At 50.2% G+C, this 24,560-nt stretch overlaps 1 protein-coding gene across 1 annotated transcript; it reads left to right on the plus strand.

The window, feature by feature from the left end:
- Nucleotides 1-1,044: 1,044 nt before the first annotated feature.
- LOC311314306 (DENN domain-containing protein 3-like) lies at nucleotides 1,045-24,339 on the plus strand (the record flags this gene model as incomplete). Its single annotated transcript, XM_084444645.1, has 25 exons — nucleotides 1,045-1,128; nucleotides 1,523-1,619; nucleotides 1,725-1,811; nucleotides 2,476-2,591; nucleotides 2,768-2,898; nucleotides 3,627-3,738; nucleotides 4,344-4,463; nucleotides 5,031-5,249; nucleotides 5,658-5,773; nucleotides 7,090-7,245; nucleotides 9,829-9,925; nucleotides 10,058-10,161; nucleotides 10,505-10,689; nucleotides 10,947-11,188; nucleotides 11,367-11,652; nucleotides 13,646-13,905; nucleotides 14,171-14,341; nucleotides 14,921-15,050; nucleotides 15,449-15,556; nucleotides 20,628-20,767; nucleotides 21,961-22,118; nucleotides 22,436-22,575; nucleotides 22,803-22,921; nucleotides 23,471-23,638; nucleotides 24,151-24,339. 25 exons carry the CDS (start codon nucleotides 1,045-1,047, stop codon nucleotides 24,337-24,339), a joined length of 3,735 nt encoding a protein of 1,244 aa, XP_084300771.1.
- Between the last annotated feature and the right edge of the window lie 221 nt (nucleotides 24,340-24,560).

The following is a 24,560-nucleotide window of genomic DNA, read 5'->3' on the forward strand; positions in this document are numbered from 1 at the left end:
ATTAGATTAAAGTTGAGATCCGTTTATGTTTTTCCTCCAGAGGTCAACGTCATGGTAGCAGCAGTAGTGTAGTCGACGGTATATGGAATATGCCAACTTTTTTTTTCAGTGGACCCAGAGTATACTCATTACTTAACCACAATTTATGAGTGTGCTCTTTGAGAACAGGGCAGTTCCCACTTTCTGTGTCCTGAGCGGTAGAGGAGGAGGAGAGGAGTGCGGATGTGACCCCTTCCCCACCCCTAACCCTAACCTCCTGGGGTTGGGGCTAAGAGAACTTGGCAACTGTCTGAAATAAAAGCACACACCCAAAGAATGCCAGATCCCAGAGGATAGCTGTTTATTGGCAAGAGAAGGAGAGTGATACAGGCTCAGTGAAGAGTCTCAGCTTTCTGTGACGGAATGTGATCGGAATGTGACATAGGTCATATGTCAATTAGGAAGACATGATTTTTTCAGGCCTCCCTGGGAAGATAAATATTATCTTTGCGTTGGTACCAGGTATCGCCAAACACAGAATGTCCTTGTTTGAGATCAATCATGGGTTCTGTTGGTGAGAAGCCAGATTACAGGGTTTCAGTCTCTGCAGGGTCAGGTGAAGTCATGACGTTGTTCTTTAACGGCTCTGTTATGATCTCGCTGGCAGAGGATGCATGTCTTTGATGTGGCTTCTATCCTGCTGGTCAGAGGAACTGTCAACCTGGCCTCCAGGCTTCTTAACTGTGTGTTTGTTTGGTTGTTGTTGTTGTTGTTGATGGTGTTTTGGACTAATTTAAGGTGAGATCATAGACATGCCCTATGGCTGGTCAGACATCTGCTGCCATTATGCTTAAAACAGAGAGACTAATGATCTTGACTTGGATGAACACAGTCTTGCTCATGGAAGCTCCGCCCTCTCTCTCTCTCTCTCTCTCTCTCTCTCTCTCTCTCTCTCTCTCTCCTCTCTCTCTCTCTCTTGCAGACGTGAATCCTTCCCTGTTATGCTACTGTACATTGTGTTCCTAAGGACCAGAGGAACATCCCATTACTGTGCTGCAGGTTCTCATGGTGGAACATCTCCCTCCGGTCTTGCTGGAAGCCTGTGTGGTGGTGGGGGCCTCTAGTGAGAAACTCAAAGAGGTTTACCAGGTTAGAAACATCAGCTCTCGCCAGACTAGAACTATATTTTAGTATTTATAGGGACAGCCTAGGGAAGAATTAGTGGTTCAGTGGTTCTCACACACACACACACACACACACACCAAATTCGACCAGGTACCGGCCCTGGTGTTATTAGGTTCCTGTACAACAAACATTCACACATACATTCACACACAATGTGCAGTACAATGAGATATACAGTAGGGTATGCAGGTTTTCGCCGTTTCAATTGCAATGAATAAGACACGAGCAAAGGTGGGAAAGGTTGTCTGTGTACAGTACTTTAAAACTGGCACATTAACACCAATGTTGCTCAGTGTGCTCGCCCCCCTGTAAATCAACGCTAAGTAAAGTAATCATCTTGTGTCGATGCGTTCAGCAGGGCAATGGGCTGGCGGACCTCCCTCTGTTAGACTCGGAGGTGCTTCACGTGCACGTGCCCCCCTTCGTGAGCAGAGCGCGCCCCGGGGAGTCCCAGGGTCATGGGCCCTTCGGCCCCATGCAGAGACGGCGCTCCTTCATCAAGAAGAAGAGGGAGAGGCCTGCCCCGCCCCCTGCTGACCCCGGAGGAGACGGAGAGGGAGGGGGAGGAGGAGAGGACGGGGCCAACGAGGACGTTAGTGTCCCAAAAGACATCGACCTCATGGCCCTGCCTCAGCTGTGTTTCCCAGGTAAGGGGCATGGGATAGGAGGGCTGGGGGGGAGGGGCTAGAGGCTGGGGGGGAGGGGCTAGAGGGTAGGGGCTAGAGGCTGGGGGGGGGAGGGGCTAGAGGGTAGGGGCTAGAGGCTGGGGGGGAGGGGCTAGAGGCTGGGGGGGAGGAGCTAGAGGGTAGGGGCTAGAGGCTGGGGGGGAGGGGCTAGAGGGTAGGGGCTAGAGGCTGGGGGGGAGGGGCTGGAGGGTAGGGGCTAGAGGCTGGGGGGTAGGGGCTAGAGGCTGGGGGGTAGGGGCTAAAGGCTGGAGGGTAGGGGCTAGAGGCTGGGGGGTAGGGGCTGGAGGGGAGGGGCTAGAGGCTGGGGGGTAGGGGCTGGAGGGGAGGGGCTAGAGGGTAGGGGCTAGAGGCTGGAGGGTAGGGGCTAGAGGCTGGGGGGTAGGGGCTAAAGGCTGGAGGGTAGGGGCTAGAGGCTGGAGGGTAGGGGCTGGAGGCTGGGAGGGAGGGGCTAGAGGCTGGGGGCTAGGGGTAGGGAACTTGGGGCTGGACTTTGAAGGCTGAGGGCTTGAGGTTGCAGGTTGGGGTTTGGAGGCTGGAGGCCAGGGCCTTAGAGAAGGGGCTGTGAGGCTGTAAATAGCCGAGACGTTTTGGAGACTTAGAGTTTTCTGCTCGTTTCTTTTATCAGGGGGGCTTCAACTGAGCAATGAGCAGAGAGAAGAGCGATTCCACTTCCTGGTCTTCACCGACGTGTTTGGCAACAAGACCCACGGTGTAGTGGCCCAGTTTTACAGATCCTTCCAGGTCTGTGTGTGTGCGTTTGTGGTGTGTGTGTGCATGTGAGTGTTTGCGTGTGCGTGTGTATGTGCGTGTGAATCGGATATTACAAAATGCAACACACCTTTACCTCTAGGATCTCTCTATCTGATGCTGTTATCTACCAAAGACTCCATCTCGTGACGTCCTGTCTGTTCTTGTAGGAAGGGACAGGCTTCTACCAGAACGGACACTGGTCATGGTATCCGAAGCCTCCGAAGATCTACGCGCCCTACGCCATCTGTGTGATCTCCAAACACCCGTACTACACCGCTCTGAGGGACTGCCTGTCATGGTGAGCCTCGGCTGAAGAGCATACTCTTCACCATCAGGTCTCTCCTGGCCTCTCGTACGCTGTCTAGTGAACGTTGAGATGTTCTCTCTGTCACACAGAGCCTCTTCGATACGTTCTCTCTATCTGTCCGTCGTACGACGTGCCAATGTGCCAAGACGCGGCATTGTGACAACTCTGGCTGTTTTCAACCAAATCGAATCAAATCAAACTTTATTTGTATAGTGCATTTCATACACAGAGGCAACACAATGCGCTTTATAGAGAGCAATGGGGGGGTGGGCATAGGTCCCACCCCTACATACTCCAGAGGGAAGCAAAAAAACAGTTTCACCCGGGGTCCAGAAAAGTGAGCTGTAAAAATTCTTCCCTGACCTCTCTCAACGAGACGATGGAGCTCCTGGGAAATGTTTGTCTGTTGTCTGTAAGAACATACAGAGCAGTGAACCAGCGTTTCTTGAGTCCAGGAAATGGGCGGATTCCTTCTCTACCCAAAGAGCGGCTCCGTCTAGCGTTAGAAACCAGCGCTCGGAAGGACCGCCTCCACAGCCCGTCCTCACGGCGTTCCCCTCACGGCGTTCCCCTCACGGCGTTCTCCTCACGGCGTTCCCCTCACGCCGTTCCCCTCACGGCGTTCTCCTCACGGCGTTCTCCTCACGGCGTTCCCCTCAAGCCGTTCCCCTCACGCCGTTCCCCTCACGCCGTTCCCCTCCCTGTGTGCCCCCCTGCAGTCTGCTGGTGCAGCTGAGGATCTGCAGGATGTCGGAGCTGGAGGAGCGGGCGAAGGAGTTCGCCGCCAAGCTGGCGCTGGTGCCCATCCCTCCACCGGGACAGCTGCAAGTGGTGAGGGACGTGCTCATTGGTTTAGACAGAATGGTGAGGGACGTGCTCATTGGTTTAGACAGAGTGATGAGGGACGTGCTCATTGGTCAAGACAGGGAAGAAAAAAAAACAATGTCGCAAATAAGAAAGTTGCACACTCAAATGTTCTCGAGCCTTTGCCCCAAAACAGTCTATTAAAATCACAGCGGAGAAAATTTGAATGTGCGACTTCCTTATATGTTGTTATTCCGTTAGTCTGCACCCCTGAAATTGTAGGGCGTGCTTCACTCTGTATATAAACCCAACAATGTCACCTACTTTTTGTAAAGTCCATTAGACTTTAATGAAAACATATTGTAGAAGTTACAAAAAGTGGTAGAAGGAACAAGCAGCTGCTGTCGACAATGGTGATTGATTACACATAAAATAGACCAGATTTCTGTAGCTGATGTTGATTGTGTGTTTTCTCTGTATCTTTAATCCGGATATGCAGCCTACTCTTCTACAGTTGAGTGGTGGTCCTGTATGTCCGGTCCCGTTTCCTGTCCTGTTTCCTGTCCTGTTTCCTGTCCTGTTTCCTGCCCACTTATTGCTGATGTTGATGATGCTGTGTTTCCTGGTGGCAGATGTTCAGTCTACACCCCCTGACCATCGTCCTGCCCTCCAGGGAGGACAAGGAGCACCCAGCTGTAGACCTGGACCTCCACCTCCCCTTCCTCTGCTTCAGGTCCGCTCAGCTGCTCCAGGTGAGGAGAACAGACCCGGCGGCGCCAGAGGAAACCAGTCATCTTTGGAGGCCGCAGGCTTGACCATCCTCACGGCGTGCGCGTAGGCTTGACCATCCTCACGGCGTGCGCGTAGGCTTGACCATCCTCACGGCGTGCGCGTAGGCTTGACCATCCTCACGGCGTGCGCGCAGGCTTGACCATCCTCACGGCGTGCGCGTAGGCTTGACCATCCTCACGGCGTGCGCGTAGGCTTGACCATCCTCACGGCGTGCGCGTAGGCTTGACCATCCTCACGGCGTGCGCGTAGGCTTGTGGAGATGACACGTGCACTAGTGGCCATGATGAGTACAGTACATTCAACCCCCTGAAGATCATCATGACTATAGCTAGGGTGATATAGAGTGTTTGTGTGTGTGTGTGTGTGTGTGTGTGTGTATGTGTACGTACATTCGCGAGCGCGTGCACATTCATGCATTTGTGTGTGTGTTTGTGTGTGTATGTGTGTGCATGTGTGTATGTGTGTGCATGTGTGTGTGTGTGTGTGTGTGCGTGTGTGTGTGTGTGTGTGTGCGTGTGCTCCTCCAGATCATCACCAGCATCCTCATGGAGCAGAAGGTGGTGTTCTTCTCCTCCGACTGGTCTCGGTTGACCCTGGTGGCCGAGTGTCTCATGCTCTACGTCCACCCCCTCAGCTGGCAGCACCCCTACGTCCCCGTCCTCTCCAGACAGATGTTGGACTTCGTCATGGCGCCCACTGCCTTCCTCATGGGCTGCCACCTCAGCCACTACGAGGAGGTGGCTTCCGTGAGTTGAACCCCAGGAGGATATACTGTACTTGGTACAGTAGGTAGCCTCGGTAGACATATGAAGTTAGTTCAGTTCAGCGTCGGTAGCTGTACAGTGGAAAATGAGAACTTAGTGGATGAGGCGGTGTTCAGATAAAGCGTAATCGTTTGGACGTTCATGGTACTTGTAGTTTTCTCTTTCCTGTGAGGCAGGCACAGACAGTGAGTGTATTCTACTGGCCCTCTGGACAAATAAAGTTGAAACTTGAACATTAATTTGAATCAAGTGAGATGATTGAGTAGTGTGACAGAGAGCTACTGTAACAGGAATGTTCTAGTCCTCTCTCTCTCTCGCTCGCTCGCTCATTTGCTCTGTCACTCTCTCTCACCTTCCCTCTCTCCCCTGTCCTCTATGATCATGTCCCAGGAGACAGCAGACCTGGTCCTGATCAACATAGACGATGGGACCGTGTCGTCCTCCTGCTCAGAGACAGTGGACCTGCCGGACGTCCCTCTGGCCGCGACAGAGTGTTTCACACAGAGGTAGGGCACTCCCAATAGCTCACCGAGCTAAAGCCTGGCAAGCCTTGCGTTGCTGTACCCCACCAGTCCTGTTTCATGTGCTCACCTGCTAGATTCTTGTGTAAGAAAGTGGCACTGAAAATAGTGTGGACAAAATAGTTTTGACATGTTTGAACATGGTTTGTATGATATTGTTCACTGTATGTGTCTCGTTTCACTTCACATCAGTCTGGCAGCTCTGATAGTAATCGGAGTCGACGGCATCTGTATCTAACTGGGGTTTGAAATGTTTTTTGGCTTGTCTTGCTTGATTGTAGATTGAGTCCAGGTGTGCTCAATCAAAGAAATACCAGGGTCAGTTTGGCAGGTTGTAGTCCTATAGGGTCGGACATTTTGGGCAGAGTTGCCAACACCGCTGTTACCATGGGCTGTGTCTCAAACAGCTAAAATACCGCCTATTAAGGCAGCATTCGGGGGCAGGGAGACATCAAGTCATGTCCCAATCAAATATTTACAAATATGCTGCCTGCTGAGGTGCCCCCAACTGGGCAGATTTTGAAGGCAGCACAGATGTAGCCTTCGTTTGTCAAGATATCCCACAATCCCATGCACCCTCTCCACTGCTTCGACCAAAAGAGCAATTTTGGAGAGCAATTTTCACTTTCTGAAGTTTGTGTATGTTTTCAGGCGAAAATGTAACCATGTAGATTCCCAAAATGTGGCCAGTTTATCAAAATAACTTGTTTATATATCTGATCTGACGCTTGTTTTCCTCTTCTGTAGACACATTAGCTAGGCTACGTTAGTCAGCTAGGCTACGTTAGTTAGCTACAGTAGGCTACATTAGTTACATAGATACCTGCAGGGTTTGACAGAAACGTCGGAACATGTTATTCATTAGCTGAGATCAGGCTGGTTTGCCAGATATGAAAAACCTTTTACCTGGGCTCTTCAAATAGACTACCCAAAGCAAAACACAGGAGTATCCATGTAGTCTGTGTGTCAGGTGACTGATTCCCCATAGTCAACCTATCAGATAAGATAGATAAGATACTTTAGTATAAGCTTACCTGGTTAAATAAAGGTCTAATAATCTTTTTTTTTTTAAGTAATCCCTGTGGGGGAAATTTGGTACTGTGCAATACAAATACAATACAGCTGTATTAGTCCATTTTGTTACAGAATTATTTTTCTTTTGCTGCCACATGTATTGATGTGTCTCCCCTTCCACATTGTTCTTTGTTTGTGTGTTGTTTATCGACTGTCATGACGTATGTGATGGTGAAACATCTATCAGTGAGTGTGTGTCCCCTCCTCCTCCTCCTCCTCCTCTGCAGGAGGAAGAGTCTCCAGCTGCACTACGACCTGCATGTGTGCCACCAGGCCAGCGGAGCAGACCTCAACGAGCTGCGTGCCCAGAGGAGACAGTGGCAGCGCCAGCTCAACCAGGAGGTCCAGAAGATCACCCTGGAGCTCATCGTCAACATCTTCAGGTCTGCTCACGGCCTGGCCAAGGCTGTACTGGGCTGTGTACACACAATGGCCTTTTCATCTTTTACTGTATATACCTAGTGTTTACTTTATCCAAAGTGCTAGTATTTGGTGTTATGTATTGTTGATGTAGTGTGATGAAACGGCGCAGGTGCTCATCCAGGCCCTGGTCATCTCCCGCCTGGACTACTGCAACTCCCTCCTCGCTGGGACACCGGCGTTAGTCATTAAACCCCTGGAACTTGTCCAGAAAGGTGCTGCTCGCCTGGTGTTCAACCATCCCAAGTTCTCCCACACAACTTCCCTTCTCCGTTCCCTACACTGGCTCCCTGTAGCGGCTCGCATCCAGTTTAAAACTCTGGCGCTAACCTACAGGGTAATGAAAGGAACAGCCCCCTCCTATCTCCAGGCCATGGTCAAACCCTACACCCCCTCCCGACCGCTACGCTCTGCTACCTTGGGGCGACTGGTTGCTCCGTCACTCCGAGGCCCCTGCGGTCAATCAACACGGTCACGGCTCTTCTCTGTCCTGGCCCTGCAGTGGTGGAACGAACTGCCCACTGCCCACAGCAGTCGCTGCCTATCTTTCGTCTCAGGCTCAAAACTCATCCCTTCAAGAAGTAGTACAACAATCCTCCCTCCTAAGCACTTATTGTATTTTATTGTATTGTATTGTATTTTAGATCACTATTCTTGCACTTTGACTTCAGCACAAGATTATGCTCTTAGTCACTTGTTTTAGAGAGAAGATGCACTTATGAGTTCTGGCAAGTAGTAGGCTAGTACCAGAGGGAAGGGAAGCTGTGTGGGAGAACTTGGGGTGGTTGAACACCAGGCGAACAGCAGCTTTCTGGACAAGTTCCAGGGGTTTAATGGCTGATGCCGCGGCCCCAGCAAGGAAGGAGTTGCAGTAGTCCAGGCGGGAGATAACAAGGGCCTGGATGAGCACCTGCACCGTTTCATCAGTGAGGAAAGGGCGAATCCTCCTGATGTTGTAGTGATATACAGTAATTGTTGGACAGACATAATTGTTTATATGAACATATATACAGTTAGGTCCATAAATATTTGGATATTGACATAATTTCCATCATTTTGGCCCTGTACACCGCCACAATGGATTTGAAATAAAACATTCAATATGTGCTTTAAGTGCAGACTTTCAACTTTAATTTGAGGGTATTTACATCAAAATCAAGTGAACAGTGTAGGAATTACAACATATGTGGTACCCCCCTTTTTAAGGGACCAAAAGTAACTGGATGAACTAACATAATCATAAACAAATTTTATTTTTAATATTTGGTTGCAAATTGTTTGCAGTCAATGACAGCCTGAAGTCTGGAACCCATAGACATCACCAGGCGCTGGGTTTCGTCCCTGGTGATGCTCTGCCAGGCCTCTACTGCAACTGTCTTCAGTTCCTGCTTGTTCTTTGGGCGGTTTCCCTTCAGTTTTGTTTTCAGCAAGTGAAATGCATGCTCAATTGGATTCAGGTCAGGTGATTGACTTGGCCATTGCAGAACATTCCACTTCTTTGCCTTGGAAAAACTCCTTGGTTGCTTTCGCAGTATGCTTCGGATCATTGTCCATCTGCACTGTGAAGCGCCATCCAGTGCGTTCTGAAGCATTTGGCTGAATATGAGCAGATAATATTGCCCAAAACATTTCAGAATTCATCCTGCTGCTTTTGTCAGCATTCACATCATCAATAAATACAAGGGAACCAGTTCCATTGGCAGCCATACATGCCGATGCCATAACACTAACACCATCATGCTTCACTGATGAGGTGGTGCTTTGGATCATGAGCAGTTCCTTCCCTTCTCCATACTCTTCTCTTCCCATCATTCTGGTACAAAGTTGATCTTTGTCTCATCTGTCCATAGGATGTTGTTCCAGAACTGTACTGGCTTTTAGATGTTTTGGCAAACTATAATCTGGTCTTCCTGTTTTTGAGGCTCACCAGTGGTTTACATCTTGTGGTGAACCCTCTGTATTTACTCTTGTGAAGTCTTCTGATTGTTGACTTTGACACAGATACTCCTTCCTCCTGGGGAGTGTTCTTGATCTGGCCAACTGTTGTGAAAGGGTCTTTCTTCACCAGGGAAATAATTCTTGTCATCCACCACAGTTGTTTTCTGTGGTCTTCCGGGTCTTTTGGTGTTGCTGAGCTCACCCGTGCATTCTTTCTTTTTAAGAATGTACCAAACAGCCACACCTAATGTTTTTGCTGTCTCTCTGAGGGGTTTGTTTTGATTTTTCAGGCTAATGTTGGCTTGCTTCACTGATAATGACAGCTCTTTGGATTTCATATTGAGAGTTGGCAACAGTTATTCAATTACATTTTTCATTTCAAATCCATTGTGGTGGTGTACTGAGCCAAAATGATGAAAATTGTGTCAATGTCAAAATATTTATGGACCTAACTGTACCTCATAGATCTGTGGTATGTCCGTGTGGTCTGTGACGTGAAGCCTGTGCATTGATGGCCCCTTGTCCTGCTGTCTGTCTGTCTGTCTGTCTGTCTGTCTGTCTGTCTGTCTGTCTGTCTGTCTGTCTCTGTCTCTCTGTCTGTCTCTCAGGGAGGTGAGTGGTCATCTCAACTATGAACACAGAGTCTTCAACAGTGAGGAGTTCCTCAAGACCAGAGAACCTGCAGACCAGCCCTTCTACAAGAAGGTACAGTCACCACTGAAGACATCTTCTCACAGATCCCTTCACCACTACTAGACCATCACTAAACTATACTATTAAGTAGCCACTAGCCAGTGTTTCTGTAATGTCCTTTTACTATGTGGTATTGTTTTTTAGGTTTTGGAGACATACATCTTTCACTCCTTCCTGAAAGACAGACTCAATAGGAAGATGGACGCTTTCACTCGCATGGAGCTAAACACACGATCAGAGACACAGAAGTAAGATCTCCCACCTTCTCTCTCTCTCTCTCTCTCTCTCTCTCTCTCTCTCTCTCGCTCTCTCTCTCTCTCTCTCCTCCCCCTCCCTTTATTTTTCTCCATCAGTACTGCAGCTACAGTTAACACACGTGAGCTTTTTCTGTTTTTGTACTCACACTTAAAATCTATGAAGCGTTTAAATGGGTTTGACTTCCTCCACTATAACTAGTGTGTTTAACACGAGTGCTATGCACACCCACCAAACCCTCCACATACACACACACACACACACACACACACACACACACACACACACACACATACACCCCCCCCCCCACACACACACACACACACACACACACAGGATGAAGGCGATGGTGGACAACCCACGGAGGCCTACCATGAAAGAGATCCAGGCCAGGAAGAACAGCTGTGAGCCGCCCCGACTCAACAAGCACCTGGGCATGAGTCTGCCCAACCTGGGGGAGGAGCGCTCCATCAGCTTCCTGAGACAGACCCCGCCCACCAAGATCATCATCCCGGAGAGCGGTGACAGCCTGACACACACACACGCACGCGCACACACACACACATACATACATGCGCGCACACACACACACACATACATGCGCGCACACACACACACACACACACATACACGCACACACACACACAAACACACACATACTGTACACACACACACACACACACAAACACACGAGCACAAACACACACACACACACCTACACCTAGACACACATACACAATCACACTCCTACTCTCTTCTTGACTCCCATCCGCCCCAGCCCTGAAGATCCAGGCCAAGCCCATCAAGACGTTCAAGCTGCCAGACTTCCCTCCCCCGCTGGCCTTCCAGTACGTGCAGACGTACTACAGCCAGCTGCTGCTGCTGCTGGGGAAGGCCATGTTCTGCGTTCCCCCGGAGAACTCCGCCCTTCTGGCGCGGTTCCTCTACCTGCGCGGCTTCATCAACACGCTGTGCTCCCGACGCCTCGACGCCCTCAGCGACTTCCAGAACCTCTACAAGGTGGGAGCAGGGGGGGTTGGTGTAGACTGGGGGGTGGAGAGGGGGTGGGGGGCGGGGGCTGGTGGTAGGCAGGAGGAGCGGGGGGGGGGATAGACTGGGGGGTGGAGAGGGGCTTTCGATAATTCTACTCTCCGCTCTACTCTACTCTGTTCTACTTTTCTCTACTCTACTCCGCCAGACGGATGTGGAGATCTTCCCCACCCAGCTGGTGAGGAGTCTGGTGGACTCCCTGCAGAAGAGCGAGCGCTGCCTGGCCGACCGCCGGCCCGAGCTCAAGCGTCTCATCTGCCAGGTGAAGAAGGACCGGGAGGTGGCTCCTGACCAGCCCGACGACGACCACGTCAAGAAGTTCAAGCTGCCCAAGAGCCACCTGCTGAGGGAGGAGTTTGTGAAGTGTGTCCAGGAGTCTGGGATAGTCCGAGACGTGGCGACCATACACCGCCTGTTCGACGCCCTCACTGTCGGTACGTCTACACTGGTGGTGCGGGAATGAAGAAATGCTGTGTGTGTGTGAGACATGCAGTAGCAGGGTTTGAACCCAGGTTTCATGCGTACCAGCCTGCTAAGCTAAAGGCTAGCCTGCCTTTGTAACAGTAGCTATGATGTGAATAATGCTACTGTATTGGTTGCAGTGGCTGTTTCTCATGAATTGTCCGATATGTGTCTCATAATAGTAGGGCGGCTGTGGCTCAGTGGTAGAGCGGGTCGTCCAATGATCGTAGGGTCGGCGGTTCGAATCCCGCCTCCTCCCCCACATGTCGAAGTGTCCTTGGGCAAGACACTGAACCCCAAATTGCTCCCAATGAGCAGGCTGGCACCTTGCATGACAGCTGCCGCCATTGGTGTGTGAATGTGTTTTTGAATGGGTGAATGAGAGGCCATTGTAAAGCGCTTTGGATAAAAGCGTAATATAATTGCAGTCCATTACCATATACATTACAGAAAACAAGATGTAAACAGTAGACATATTGTCCCCCACCCATATAATGTATATTCCTTTGTGGTAAATGATAATTGTACCTCGATACAAACTTATGAGAATCCAAAAAATTGGCACACTGTGTCATGGACTATTCAGTCAATGCAGTCTGTAGGGTACTCAATGCTGCAGGTAGAAGAAATGTGCTGGCTCTGATCCAGGAATGCCGCTGTGCCAACTAGATTTGGGCGATGAGATCTGAGCACATGTTGATGCTTGTCAAACAGTCCAGGATGGAATGGCAGATAGCTCAGGAGGTAGCGTTTCGAAGTGTCCTTGAGCAAGACACTGAAATCCCATGGACACAAGGTTTGTTTGGGAATAATTATAGACCACCAAGCCATTCAAGTGTTGTCTACAACGCCTTCCCTTAAGAGTGGAGACATTTTCTGCAGTCTACATGTAGTTGTTAACAGTGCAGGCTCACTACCACTCCCACACCAGGCTGTCAATCTTGTGTTCACTGCACTGAGAAGCCCGCATGAACAACCGGGGTACATTTAAATGTTATGCTGCCTCTTGAGGTAGCAAGTGGTGGTGCAGCTGTTTATGACGCGCACAGCGGCGGTAAATGCAACATATTTGAAGATTAACATCTGTAGGTAGTTAGGGGTAGATGCTGTATAGATCATAGAGTATAGCTAGATCATACCCAACCACCAGTTAGTCATGTGGTTTTGAACATCAAACACATTAGTGCTTGATTGGTTCTTGTGATTGATGCGTTAGTCTAGTCTATTCTGACGCAGGACTGTGGGCCCTTGTCCCGATTGCACACAGTCAGCGACAGCGTGTCATCTGATTATCCTGCAATTTACCCTCATAGAATCGGTTAGGAGCAAGTTGGGTTCAGACACCGCCTCCCGGTCGAAGTCTGTGTTTTACCTTGACTCCACAGGGGAAGGTAAGGAGAGACCATACCCTATAGCATGGCTGTACCGCTGTAGCATCCGCTGTTGGTGGTGACACCCATCATACACACATGCTACATTTCCACTTACGACGTAGCTCGGACCCTCTCTGCTTAGACCGAGCCACATCCCCATTACTGGACGAGACCTTAACACAGCACTGCTTAACACGGCATCGCTAATGTGAGCCATCCCCAGATGACAAAGACTGAACACTTGTAGTTCAGTCAGTAAACTCACTGTATCCGTTTCCCTGCTAGCTGGGCTGTTTGTAGTATGTAGTTTGAATGTGCATGGCTGTTACAGTAGAAAATACAAACTAGCATGCATGCGCGTGGTCGTTAAGTGTTGCATGCTCTGTGAAGAAGCGCGTGGACGGTCAGCATCATTGACTGCGTGATCAAATCAAACTAGATTTGATTTGACTGCATGATCAACACCACTATACCTAACAAAACCTTAATACTGGCTTGGAGGAACCCTAGAAGTGTTATGGGTGTGTAGGTGTGATAGAGCAGTGATTACGTGTGTGTGTGTGTGCGTGCGTGTGCGCGTGTGTGTCTGCAGGCCAGCAGGAGCAGGTGGACCCTGAGGTATTTCGGGTGTTCTACACCTTCTGGAAGGAGACCGAGCTGGAGGCACAAGATGTCCACCTGCCCGGCGAGGTCATCGAGCACCTGGACAACAACGAGTGCGTGTACAAGCTGTCGTCCTCCGTCAAGACCAGCCACGGCGTGGGCAAGATCGCCATGACGCAGAAGAGGCTCTTCCTGCTCACTGTGGGACGGCCTGGCTTCGTGGAGGTCACCAAGTTCAGAGACATCGAGGTGGGCGCCAGACGGACAACTCCTCACCTCAACGCCTTACCTCAACTCCTCACCTCAACTCCTTACCTAGTCGCATCACTTTAGACACGGCGTCTGCTAATTAGCTCAAGCGTACATGACGGAACGTGATGGAATATGTGTCACTAATGTCTCAGGACATGTAAACTGCCATGATGACCCATCTGCCATCTCTCTCTCTCTCTCCCTCCTCTCTCTCTCCTTCACTCTCTCTCTCTCTGTCCCCCTCTCGCCCTCCCTCCCTCAGGAGGTGAAGATCTCATCCGCTCCGTTCGTCCTGCTGAAGATCCCCTCGCTGAAGATCCGGAGCAGCCAGAGGAAGGAGGTGTTTGAGGCCAACCTGAAGGCGGAGTGCGACCTCTGGGACCTCATGATCAAGGAGATGTGGGCCGGCAGGAGAATGGCCGACGACCACAAGGTATGGATCGGAGAGGAGGGGTGGGTTGGGGTTGGGGGGGGGGGGGGGATTGTTTCCTTACATCCGTCAGGGGTGGCACACACGCTCAGAGGAAATGAGTGTGAGAGAAGGAATTCTGCTGATGAAGAACAGCGATGCTGCTTATCATGTGACCAGCGTTCAGAAGGGAAATCTCTTGTGCCAAAGCAAAGAAAGTTCATGCCACTATCCTGCTCCTAACCTGCCACTTCCTGTCGACTTCCTGTTAATTGTTATGACTTGTGTTCTTACTTTTCACCAGTACTCAAATTCTCTGTGTTATCATTGCAGTACGCACTTTGAACTGTTAATATTGAATATCCTCAACACTGTAAATGAGGGAAACCGCAATGCTTTACGGGTATAAATAAATGTTTGAAATGAAATGAATATTGCACAAAAAATATTAAGTATTACTTCGTTAAGACCACTTCTGGTAGCAACTACAGTATGCACAACAGGCAAAGCTACCACTGTATACAATGCACTCTACAGTAAGTGTAATGTTTTTCTACAGTAGCCTACTGTATATCCCAGAACCTGTTCCTCCAACTTCCCTAGGACCCCCAGTACATGCAGCAGGCCCTGACCAACGTTCTGCTGATGGACGTGGTGGTGGGCTGCCTGCAGAGTCAGAAGGCCATCTACGCCGCCTCCAAACTGGCATACTTTGACAGGGTCAAACATGAAGGTAGCGTTACCTGGTCATGCAGTGTGACCGAAAACATCTTTTGAAGAACATGCATTTAGCATTTTGTTTCCACGGGGGAAGTTGACCTAGCATGACATGACGTTAGTATGTTCAAATCAAATCAAATCCTTGATTTAACCAGATAGGCATCGAGATTCAATTATCCTTTTCAAGAGTGATCTGGCCAAGAAGGCAGCAGAAACAAAGTTACAGCATTAACACATAACAACAGACGATACAGAGACTTACTTTCACAGCAAGAATCAGTTGTAGGGAAAGTTATCAAACACAGTTGCGCTGACCAAGATAACTGGTTTCATAGTCTTTTAAAATTGATTTAAATTCACCCAGTGTTCATCATTTCTTGGTTCTCTCTCTGGTTCTTCTTGTGTGAGCAGTTCCAATGATGGTGCCGAGGATAACATCAGAGACGCTTAAACACAAGATCAACCCCTCCTCAGAACTGGCAGCTCCACAGACAGTGGACGTCCTTCTCTACACACCGGGTGAGACACGCTGTAGCTAGCGACACAGCTCACTACTGTAGCTAGCGACGCAGCTCACTACTGTAGCTAGCGACGCAGCTCACTACTGTAGCTAGCGACACAGCTCACTACTGTAGCTAGCGACACAGCTCACTACTGTAGCTAGCGACGCAGCTCACTACTGTAGCTAGCGACGCAGCTCACTACTGTAGCTAGCGACGCAGCTCACTACTGTAGCTAGAGACACAGCTCACTACTGTAGCTAGCGACGCAGCTCACTACTGTAGCTAGCGACGCAGCTCACTACTGTAGCTAGCGACGCAGCTCACTACTGTACGGTGTGTACTGCACTATACTGAGCTCCTGAGCTAATATTCTTCCAGTGCAATCTGTCAACCTGTGGTCAGTGTCTCCTAAGAGTCTAACAGGCACACAAAGGTCACCTACACTACACCTTATAACAGTACTGCTCCTTTATCACTCGATACCAGCTGTGTTTGGACCTCAGGAGCTACCCTGTTGTAATGAAAGATTCAGGGGATAGGCTCGTCTTAACTGAAGCAGTTAATCAGTACACTCTACTGTACCTGCCCTGTGCTATATTAAGTTCCCAGTGTATATGGGTTGCTCCTAGCATCCTTAAATAGCTGGGTAGCACTTACATGTGCATCTCTATACTACCTTGGAAACTGGCTCCTCTACCAGCAGATACACCACTCTGTTGTTGTTTTTTTGTAATGTAAACATGACCATATCAAACATGACCATATCAAACATGACCTTATCAGACATGAAATTATCAAACATGACCTTATCAGACATGACCTTATAGTAAGTAAGTAAGTAAACTTTATTTATATAGCGCCTTTCACAGCACGAATGCACAAAGCGCTTTACAATACAAATAACACATAACGAGTGATTTAGCACCAGGTTCCCCACGAACATGATTGTACATCAGGAGAGGGGCGACCATCATCCGGCCGCACCCCAGCCCCGTCACGAACGGCTGCTCACCGACCGGAGTCGGCTATCGCTGACCAACCGAGGATCCGCGGCGCTACGGTATCGTTACGTTTAGGGGGGATTCTGACTTAGAGGCGTTCAGTCATAATCCCAAACATGACCTTATCAAACATGACCTTATCAAACATGACCTTATCATACATGACCATATCAGACATGACCATATCAGACATGACCATATCAGACATGACCTTATCAAACATGACCATATCAGACATGACCTTATCAAACATGACCTTATCAAACATGACCTTATCAAACATGACCATATCAGACATGACCTTATCAAACATGACCTTATCAAACATGACCTTATCAAACATGACCATATCAGACATGACCTTATCAAACATGACCTTATCAAACATGACCTTATCAAACATGACCTTATCAGACATGACCTTATCAGACATGACCATATCAGACATGACCATATCACACATGACCATATCACACATGACCATATCAGACATGACCATATCAGACATGACCATATCAGACATGACCATATCACACATGACCTTATCAGACATGACCATATCACACATGACCTTATCAAACATGACCATATCAAATGTGTTCTGTGCGCCCCTCCTCCTCCATATCAGGCCTTGACTAGTCCATGCCTTCCTCCTGTTCAGTCGACTCAAGGCTGGCTGAAGTGCCAAGGCCAAACTCTTGCATCAGCTCACTCAGAGAGGGCTGCAGTGACGTTGTCGGTCTTTCCACCTCTGTGCTGATTGGCGGAGAAGGCACGGTCAATCCTTCAGCCCTCAGCTCAATGACTCACATTATCCCAACCCCTGGTCTGTGGACTACATTTACATTTGACATTTTGGTCATTTAGCAGACGGTTTTATCCAATGTGACTTACAATAAATACATTTGTCTAGAGTAAGTGAATCAACTGTACCTCCCAGTCATCACTGGGACTGATGCTGGTCCCAAGACAAAGACAGTTGAGAATGTTCTAATGTCTGAAAGGCCTCTCTGTGTCCCTCTGGCCAGCCACACTCCTGTAGACCCTCACTCTGTCCCTCTAGACCTGTAGGCCCTCACTCTGTCCCTCTAGTCCTGTAGACCCTCTCTCTGCCCCTCTAGTCCTGTAGGCCCTCTCTCTGTCCCTCTAGTCCTGTAGACCCTCTCTCTGCCCCTCTAGTCCTGTAGGCCCTCTCTCTGTCCCTCTAGTCCTGTAGGCCCTCTCTCTCTCTGTCCCTCTAGTCCTGTAGGCCCTCTCTCTCTCTGTCCCTCTAGTCCTGTAGACCCTCTCTCTGCCCCTCTAGTCCTGTAGGCCCTCTCTCTGTCCCTCTAGTCCTGTAGGCCCTCTCTATGTCCCTCTAGTCCTGTAGGCCCTCTCTATGTCCCTCTAGTCCTGTAGACTCTCTCTATGTCCCTCTAGTCCTGTAGACCCTCTCTCTGTCCCTCTAGTCCTGTAGACTCTCTATGTCCCTCTAGTCCTGTAGGACCTCTCTCTGTCCCTCTAGTCCTGTAGACCCTCTCTCTGTCCCTCTAGTCCTGTAGGCCCTCTCTATGTCCCTCTAGTCCTGTAGACCCTCTCATTGTCCCTCTTATCCTGTAGACCCTCACTCTGTCCCTCTAGTCCTGTAGACCCTCTCTCTGTCCCTCTAGTCCTGTAGACCCTCACTCTGTCCCTCTAGTCCTGTAGGCCCTCACTCTGTCCCTCTAGTCCTGTAGACCCTCTCATTGTCCCTCTAGTCCTGTAGGCCCTCTCTCTGTCCCTCTAGTCCTGTAGGCCCTCTCTCTCTCTGTCCCTCTAGTCCTGTAGACCCTCTCTATGTCCCTCTAGTCCTGTAGACTCTCTCTATGTCCCTCTAGTCCTGTAGGCCCTCTCTCTGTCCCTCTAGTCCTGTAGACCCTCTCTATGTCCCTCTAGTCCTGTAGGCCCTCTCTATGTCCCTCTAGTCCTGTAGACCCTCTCTCTGTCCCTCTAGTCCTGTAGACCCTCTCTCTGTCCCTCTAGTCCTGTAGACCCTCTCTCTGTCCCTCTAGTCCTGTAGACCCTCTATATGTCCCTCTAGTCCTGTAGGCCCTCTCTCTGTCCCTCTAGTCCTGTAGGCCCTCTCTATGTCCCTCTAGTCCTGTAGGCCCTCTCTCTGTCCCTCTAGTCCTGTAGGCCCTCACTCTGTCCCTCTAGTCCTGTAGGCCCTCTCTCTCTCTGTCCCTCTAGTCCTGTAGACCCTCTCTCTGTCCCTCTAGTCCTGTAGACCCTCTCTCTCTCTGTCCCTCTAGTCCTGTAGACCCTCTCTATGTCCCTCTAGTCCTGTAGACCCTCTCTCTGTCCCTCTAGTCCTGTAGACCCTCTCTCTGTCCCTCTAGTCCTGTAGACCCTCTCTCTGTCCCTCTAGTCCTGTAGACCCTCTCTCTCTCTGTCCCTCTAGTCCTGTAGACCCTCTCTCTGTCCCTCTAGTCCTGTAGACCCTCTCTATGTCCCTCTAGTCCTGTGGGCCCTCACTCTGTCCCTCTAGTCCTGTAGACCCTCTATGTCCCTCTAGTCCTGTAGACCCTCTCTCTGTCCCTCTAGTCCTGTAGGCCCTCTCTATGTCCCTCTAGTCCTGTAGACCCTCTCTCTGTCCCTCTAGTCCTGTAGACCCTCTCATTGTCCCTCTAGTCCTGTAGGCCCTCTCTCTGTCCCTCTAGTCCTGTAGGCCCTCTCTCTCTCTGTCCCTCTAGTCCTGTAGACCCTCTCTATGTCCCTCTAGTCCTGTAGACTCTCTCTATGTCCCTCTAGTCCTGTAGGCCCTCTCTCTGTCCCTCTAGTCCTGTAGACCCTCTCTATGTCCCTCTAGTCCTGTAGGCCCTCTCTATGTCCCTCTAGTCCTGTAGACCCTCTCTCTGTCCCTCTAGTCCTGTAGACCCTCTCTCTGTCCCTCTAGTCCTGTAGACCCTCTCTCTGTCCCTCTAGTCCTGTGGGCCCTCACTCTGTCCCTCTAGTCCTGTAGGCCCTCTCTCTCTCTGTCCCTCTAGTCCTGTAGACCCTCTCTCTGTCCCTCTAGTCCTGTAGACCCTCTCTCTCTCTGTCCCTCTAGTCCTGTAGACCCTCTCTCTGTCCCTCTAGTCCTGTAGGCCCTCTCTCTGTCCCTCTAGTCCTGTAGACCCTCTCTATGTCCCTCTAGTCCTGTAGGCCCTCTCTATGTCCCTCTAGTCCTGTAGGCCCTCTCTCTGTCCCTCTAGTCCTGTAGGCCCTCTCTCTGTCCCTCTAGTCCTGTAGGCCCTCTCTATGTGCCTCTAGTCCTGTAGACCCTCTCTATGTCCCTCTAGTCCTGTAGACCCTCTCTATGTCCCTCTAGTCCTGTAGACCCTCTCTATGTCCCTCTAGTCCTGTAGACCCTCTCTATGTCCCTCTAGTCCTGTAGACCCTCTCTGTCCCTCTAGTCCTGTAGACCCTCTCTCTGTCCCTCTCATTTACTCCTGTACTGTACGCCCTCTCTCTCTCTCTGTTACCCCTGTCAGCCTGGCCCTGTCTTCTCAGGCGGTCACAAGACCGCATGATGGTGTACAATGTTAAATTGACAAATTCTGCATTAGCAGCAGCGCCAAGCTGACAACAAAGGAGCTTTCAGGCCCAGGACCGCTGGCTGCAGACGGACCAATGGAAATGATCCAGATAAACTAATAGGGGCCTTGTGAGAGCTCCTTTAATGTGTTGAGGAGGAGAGGTTGACGTTGAGTGTTTTCAGTCATACCAAGAGCACGGGGGACAATGTGGGACCCGTCATGAACAGACAAATAACGTACGAGACAGGATTCTGCGTATGAGTTCATACGTAGTTCACGCATACAACAACTGGCCATTGAACACCGTGGCAAACGTAGAGGCCAGTTAGGGTCGACACGAGCCTGCGCTCTGTGGAACGGTTGCAACACCGAGGAGCTGATTTCGTATCATCTAACATCGTCATACGCGTCATGCGCTTCTTACCTGCTACTGAATGGTTTCCGTTTGGTTTAAGCTGGCCTCTCTTCGGACTCTATTGCGATCATTAGGATCTATCTATCTGATCTATCTAACTACCCTAACTCATGGATGACCCCCCCCCCCCTACAGGCCAGCTGAGTTACTGCGAGGCAGACGGGGATGGCAACCCCAAACTGTGGTGTGCCCTGAGCGGGGGCAGGGTGGTGCTGTACGACGCCGCCAGCTGGTCCATGGAGCAGGACTGCATCCAGGTCGGATCCTCACAGCTGGTAAGATGTCCGTCCGTCCGTCCGTCCGTCTGTCTGTCTGTCCGTCTGTCTGTCTGTCTGTCTGTCCATCCGTCTCTTTGTCTGTCCGTCCGTCCGTCCGTCCGTCCGTCCGTCCGTCCGTCCGTCCGTCCGTCCGTCCGTCCGTCCGTCCGTCCGTCCGTCCGTCCGTCCGTCTCTGTCTGTCTGTCTGTCTGTCTGTCTGTCTGTCTGTCTGTCTGTCTGTCTGTCCGTCCGTCCGTCCGTCTCTTTGTCTGTCTGTCTGTCCGTCCGTCCGTCTGTCTGTCTGTCTGTCTGTCTGTCTGTCCGTCCGTCTCTTTGTCTGTCTGTCCGTCCGTCCGTCTCTCTGTCTGTCTGTCTGTCTGTCCGTCTGTTTGTACGTCCTATCTGTCTGCTGTATAATAGCTGAAGATACAGTATGACATAAAGAGTGTCTTCATTTTTGTTTCTTCACAACAGCCTATGTGCAGATTGAATTACATAGGTACTGACCCACCCCTCAGGTCGTCTGGCACAGGTCTGCTTTCTGTCCCCAGAGTTAAAACAAAACATGGAGAAGCAGCGTTCAGTTTTTATGCCCCACATATCTGGAACAAACTTCCAGAAAACTGCAGGTCTGCTGCAACTCTTGGTTCTTTTAAAACAAGCCTGAAGACTTTTCTTTTTGCCACTGCTTTCTAAGAGGAGTTATGTTTATCTGTATACTGTAACTTTTATTCCTGTATTCTATTTGTCCTGCTTTTTGTTTTAAATGTCTATAATGTCTTGCTTTTTGTTTTAATGCTTTTAATTTGTCCTGCCTTTTGTTTTAAATGTCTATAATGTCTTGCATTTTGTTTTAATGCTTTTAATGTCTCATGTAAAGCACCTTGAATTGCCCTGTGGCTGAAATGTACTATACAAATAAACTTGCCTTGCCTTGACTCTGCCTCCTCTCTCTCTCTCTCTCTCTCTCTCTCTCTCTCTCTCTCTCTCTCTCTCTCTCTCCATTCCTCCCTCTCTCCACTGCCTCCTGGTGGTAATGGTAGACCCCCCCTCTGTCTCTCTGCTTTTAAAATAATTGTATTCTGTTGCTGATACTTTCTTATTGCCGTAGGCGTACTAAGCACTGTTTTATTTTATTGCTTGTTTTATTGTCTCGGCGAGGTGAAGGTACATGCGGCGGTATACTTGAAACCTTGCTCTCCTCCTCTCAGAACTGCATGCTGGGATTGGACCAGGATCAAGTGTGGATTGGCTCCCAGGACTCTGTCATCTACATCATCGACACGCGGAGCATGTCGTGTAACAAACAGCTGACCGAGCATCGCCACGAGGTCACCGCCTTCGCCCTGGACAGGACAGACAAGACAAGGTTCAGCACTACAAAGTAAAGACTCTACAGACTACAAATCATGTCCTAGCTACGTCAGTTTACCCTCCGCATATTCCCCCCAAAACAGAATACTGACGAGAGTATCATTCAAAGAATCAATCTTTCTTCAAATGACCTAAACACTTTGCCAGGGTCTGTACTGAGTTTGCGTCGGGGACATACAGTATTTTACTGACTATTTCCAACCAGCAGATGGCAGAGGTGTACTTGACGAGCCCGTCCTCGCTGAGTAGCCTGAGTTAAACCATAACACCGGCCTGTGTGAAACATGTCCACTCCCCCCACTCTCCTCTCAGCCAATCGCAGGCTTACTCTTGCAGCGCGGACGGGACGGTGATTCTGTGGGACGCCTCGACTCTGGAAGTGAAGAAGCAGTTTCACCTCAGCTGTGACAGGCTCACGTCCATACAGCTCTACAACGGAGCCCTGTGGTGCTGTATGTACGGTCTACACACACTCACACACACACACACACACACACACACACACACACAAACGCACAGTACACACACACACTCTCACCTTTCTTTGGTAGCGAACAGTGTCAAATCTCATCGGTGTGTTCATATTGCGTGTGTGGAATTGTTTGTCGGAGGCCAGCTTGAACCAATGGACGGAGAGCGTTGTGTTTTTTTCCTCCTCCTCCGTCCTGCGCGTCACCAGGTGCTACAGACGGCATCCTGGAGCTGAGGAAGAACGGAACGCCGCACCGTAAGATGTCGCTTGGCGAGGACCTCCGAGCTCCTCCCGCCGAGTTCAGCAGCTTCGTCCTCTTCCTGGAGGTCTGCTGCCGTTCGTCTTCCTCACCCTCCTCTTCCTCACTTATCCACCATAACGCCAGCCTGGCTAGCGTGCTGGTATAGTCTTCTAGCAATCGCGGTGATAGGATTAGATTACATTTTCAAAGATTCATTTCATTTCATTTCCGATTCAAAAAGGTGAATCGTTTATTTTGGGTAATAGGAAAGAGTAATTTGAACTTGTCAACGGGGGTTCAGCAGTAACCTGCAGCTCGCTTGTGTTTCCAGCTCAGTGGTCTTGTGGTTAGAGTGTCCGCCCTGAGATTCGGAAGTCAGGGGTTCGATCCTCGGCTAAGTCATACCAAAGACTATAAAAAATGGTACCCAATGCCTCACTGCTTGGCACTCAGTATCAAGGGCTGGATTGGGGGTAAATCCCTGAGACATACTAGCGTCATGTCCAGGGGGTGGACTTGTTCATCAAGCTGCCTCATGCTAAGGAATCAGGAGATAGGCTCCTGCCCTATGGGCCACTAGGCTCCAGAACCATTGGTTCTCAAGGCTAATGACTTACTTACGCCTGTGTTTCAGAGGGATGAGCTGTGGACCAGCAGTAGGGACTCAGGGGAGCTGTGTCTGTGGAGCTCCGGAGACCTGAGCAAGCCCTTCAAGAGGCTCCTTCTGCCGGACTGCGCTGGGGTCAACTGTATGATCAAGGTGAAGAATCAGGTGGGTACAAACGCCAACGGACCCGCAGGGGTGTAGTGGTACTGTAAACACAGAGGCGGGTAAACTCTGTCCGGTTCAGGGTCCGCCCACCGTACTTCCCCTCGTCGATTAACACGGTCGGTCAGAAAATAGACGAGTAAACGCTCAGCCTCGTTTTAAAGAGGTGGGTAAGCTTGAGTTGACTGGCGTTCACCCTCCACGCAACACCCCTGCAGAGATGCACGTACGTGTGCGTGAACGCACACCCACTCTCTCTCTCTCTCTCTCTCTGTATCTCTCTCTCTCTTTCTTACCCAGTCATTTACTCACTCGACCAATCACTTAGTCACACAGAGAACCATGTCAAGGTTGGATGATCACACTCATGTCATGTCAGAAACATAATGAGTACTTTGTCTTTCCTCCAGATCTGGGTGGGCTGCCGGGGCGCCGGGTTCAACGGTCTGGATCAGTCCCAGACCGAGTCCCAGATCCAGTACCTGTCCCTGCCCCAGTCCCAAACCCAGCCCCAGTCCCAAACCCAGCCCCAGTCCCAAACCCAGCCCCAGTCCCGCGGTCAGGGTCATGTCCGGGGGAAGATCTACGTTCTGGACGCGGAGCAGCACACGGTTGAGAAGGAGCTGCTGGCTCACACCGACAGCGTCCAGTCGCTGTGCTCGGCCGAGGACCGCTACGTCCTCAGCGGCTCCGCCCACCTCGACGGCAAGATCGCCATTTGGAAGGTGGAGTAGACAGGGCCCGCTCCGGGGTCTAAGATGGCAGGAGTTAAATCAAACGCACCTCAAGTCCTTCACATTTGGATGCAGGGCCTGTATGTAGGAGGGGAGTCATGTAGGATGGGTTGGGTTTGATGAGCTCTTACATGCCCAGAGACATCAGTGTCTATACATATCAGAGTGCAGTATGGGCCGGGTTTGAAATGGAACTGAGCCGAGCAGAGGACAGAGACCCA

Source organism: Borostomias antarcticus, assembly GCF_949987555.1.
Source record: "Borostomias antarcticus genome assembly, chromosome: 10".
Lineage (NCBI taxonomy): Eukaryota > Metazoa > Chordata > Actinopteri > Stomiiformes > Stomiidae > Borostomias > Borostomias antarcticus.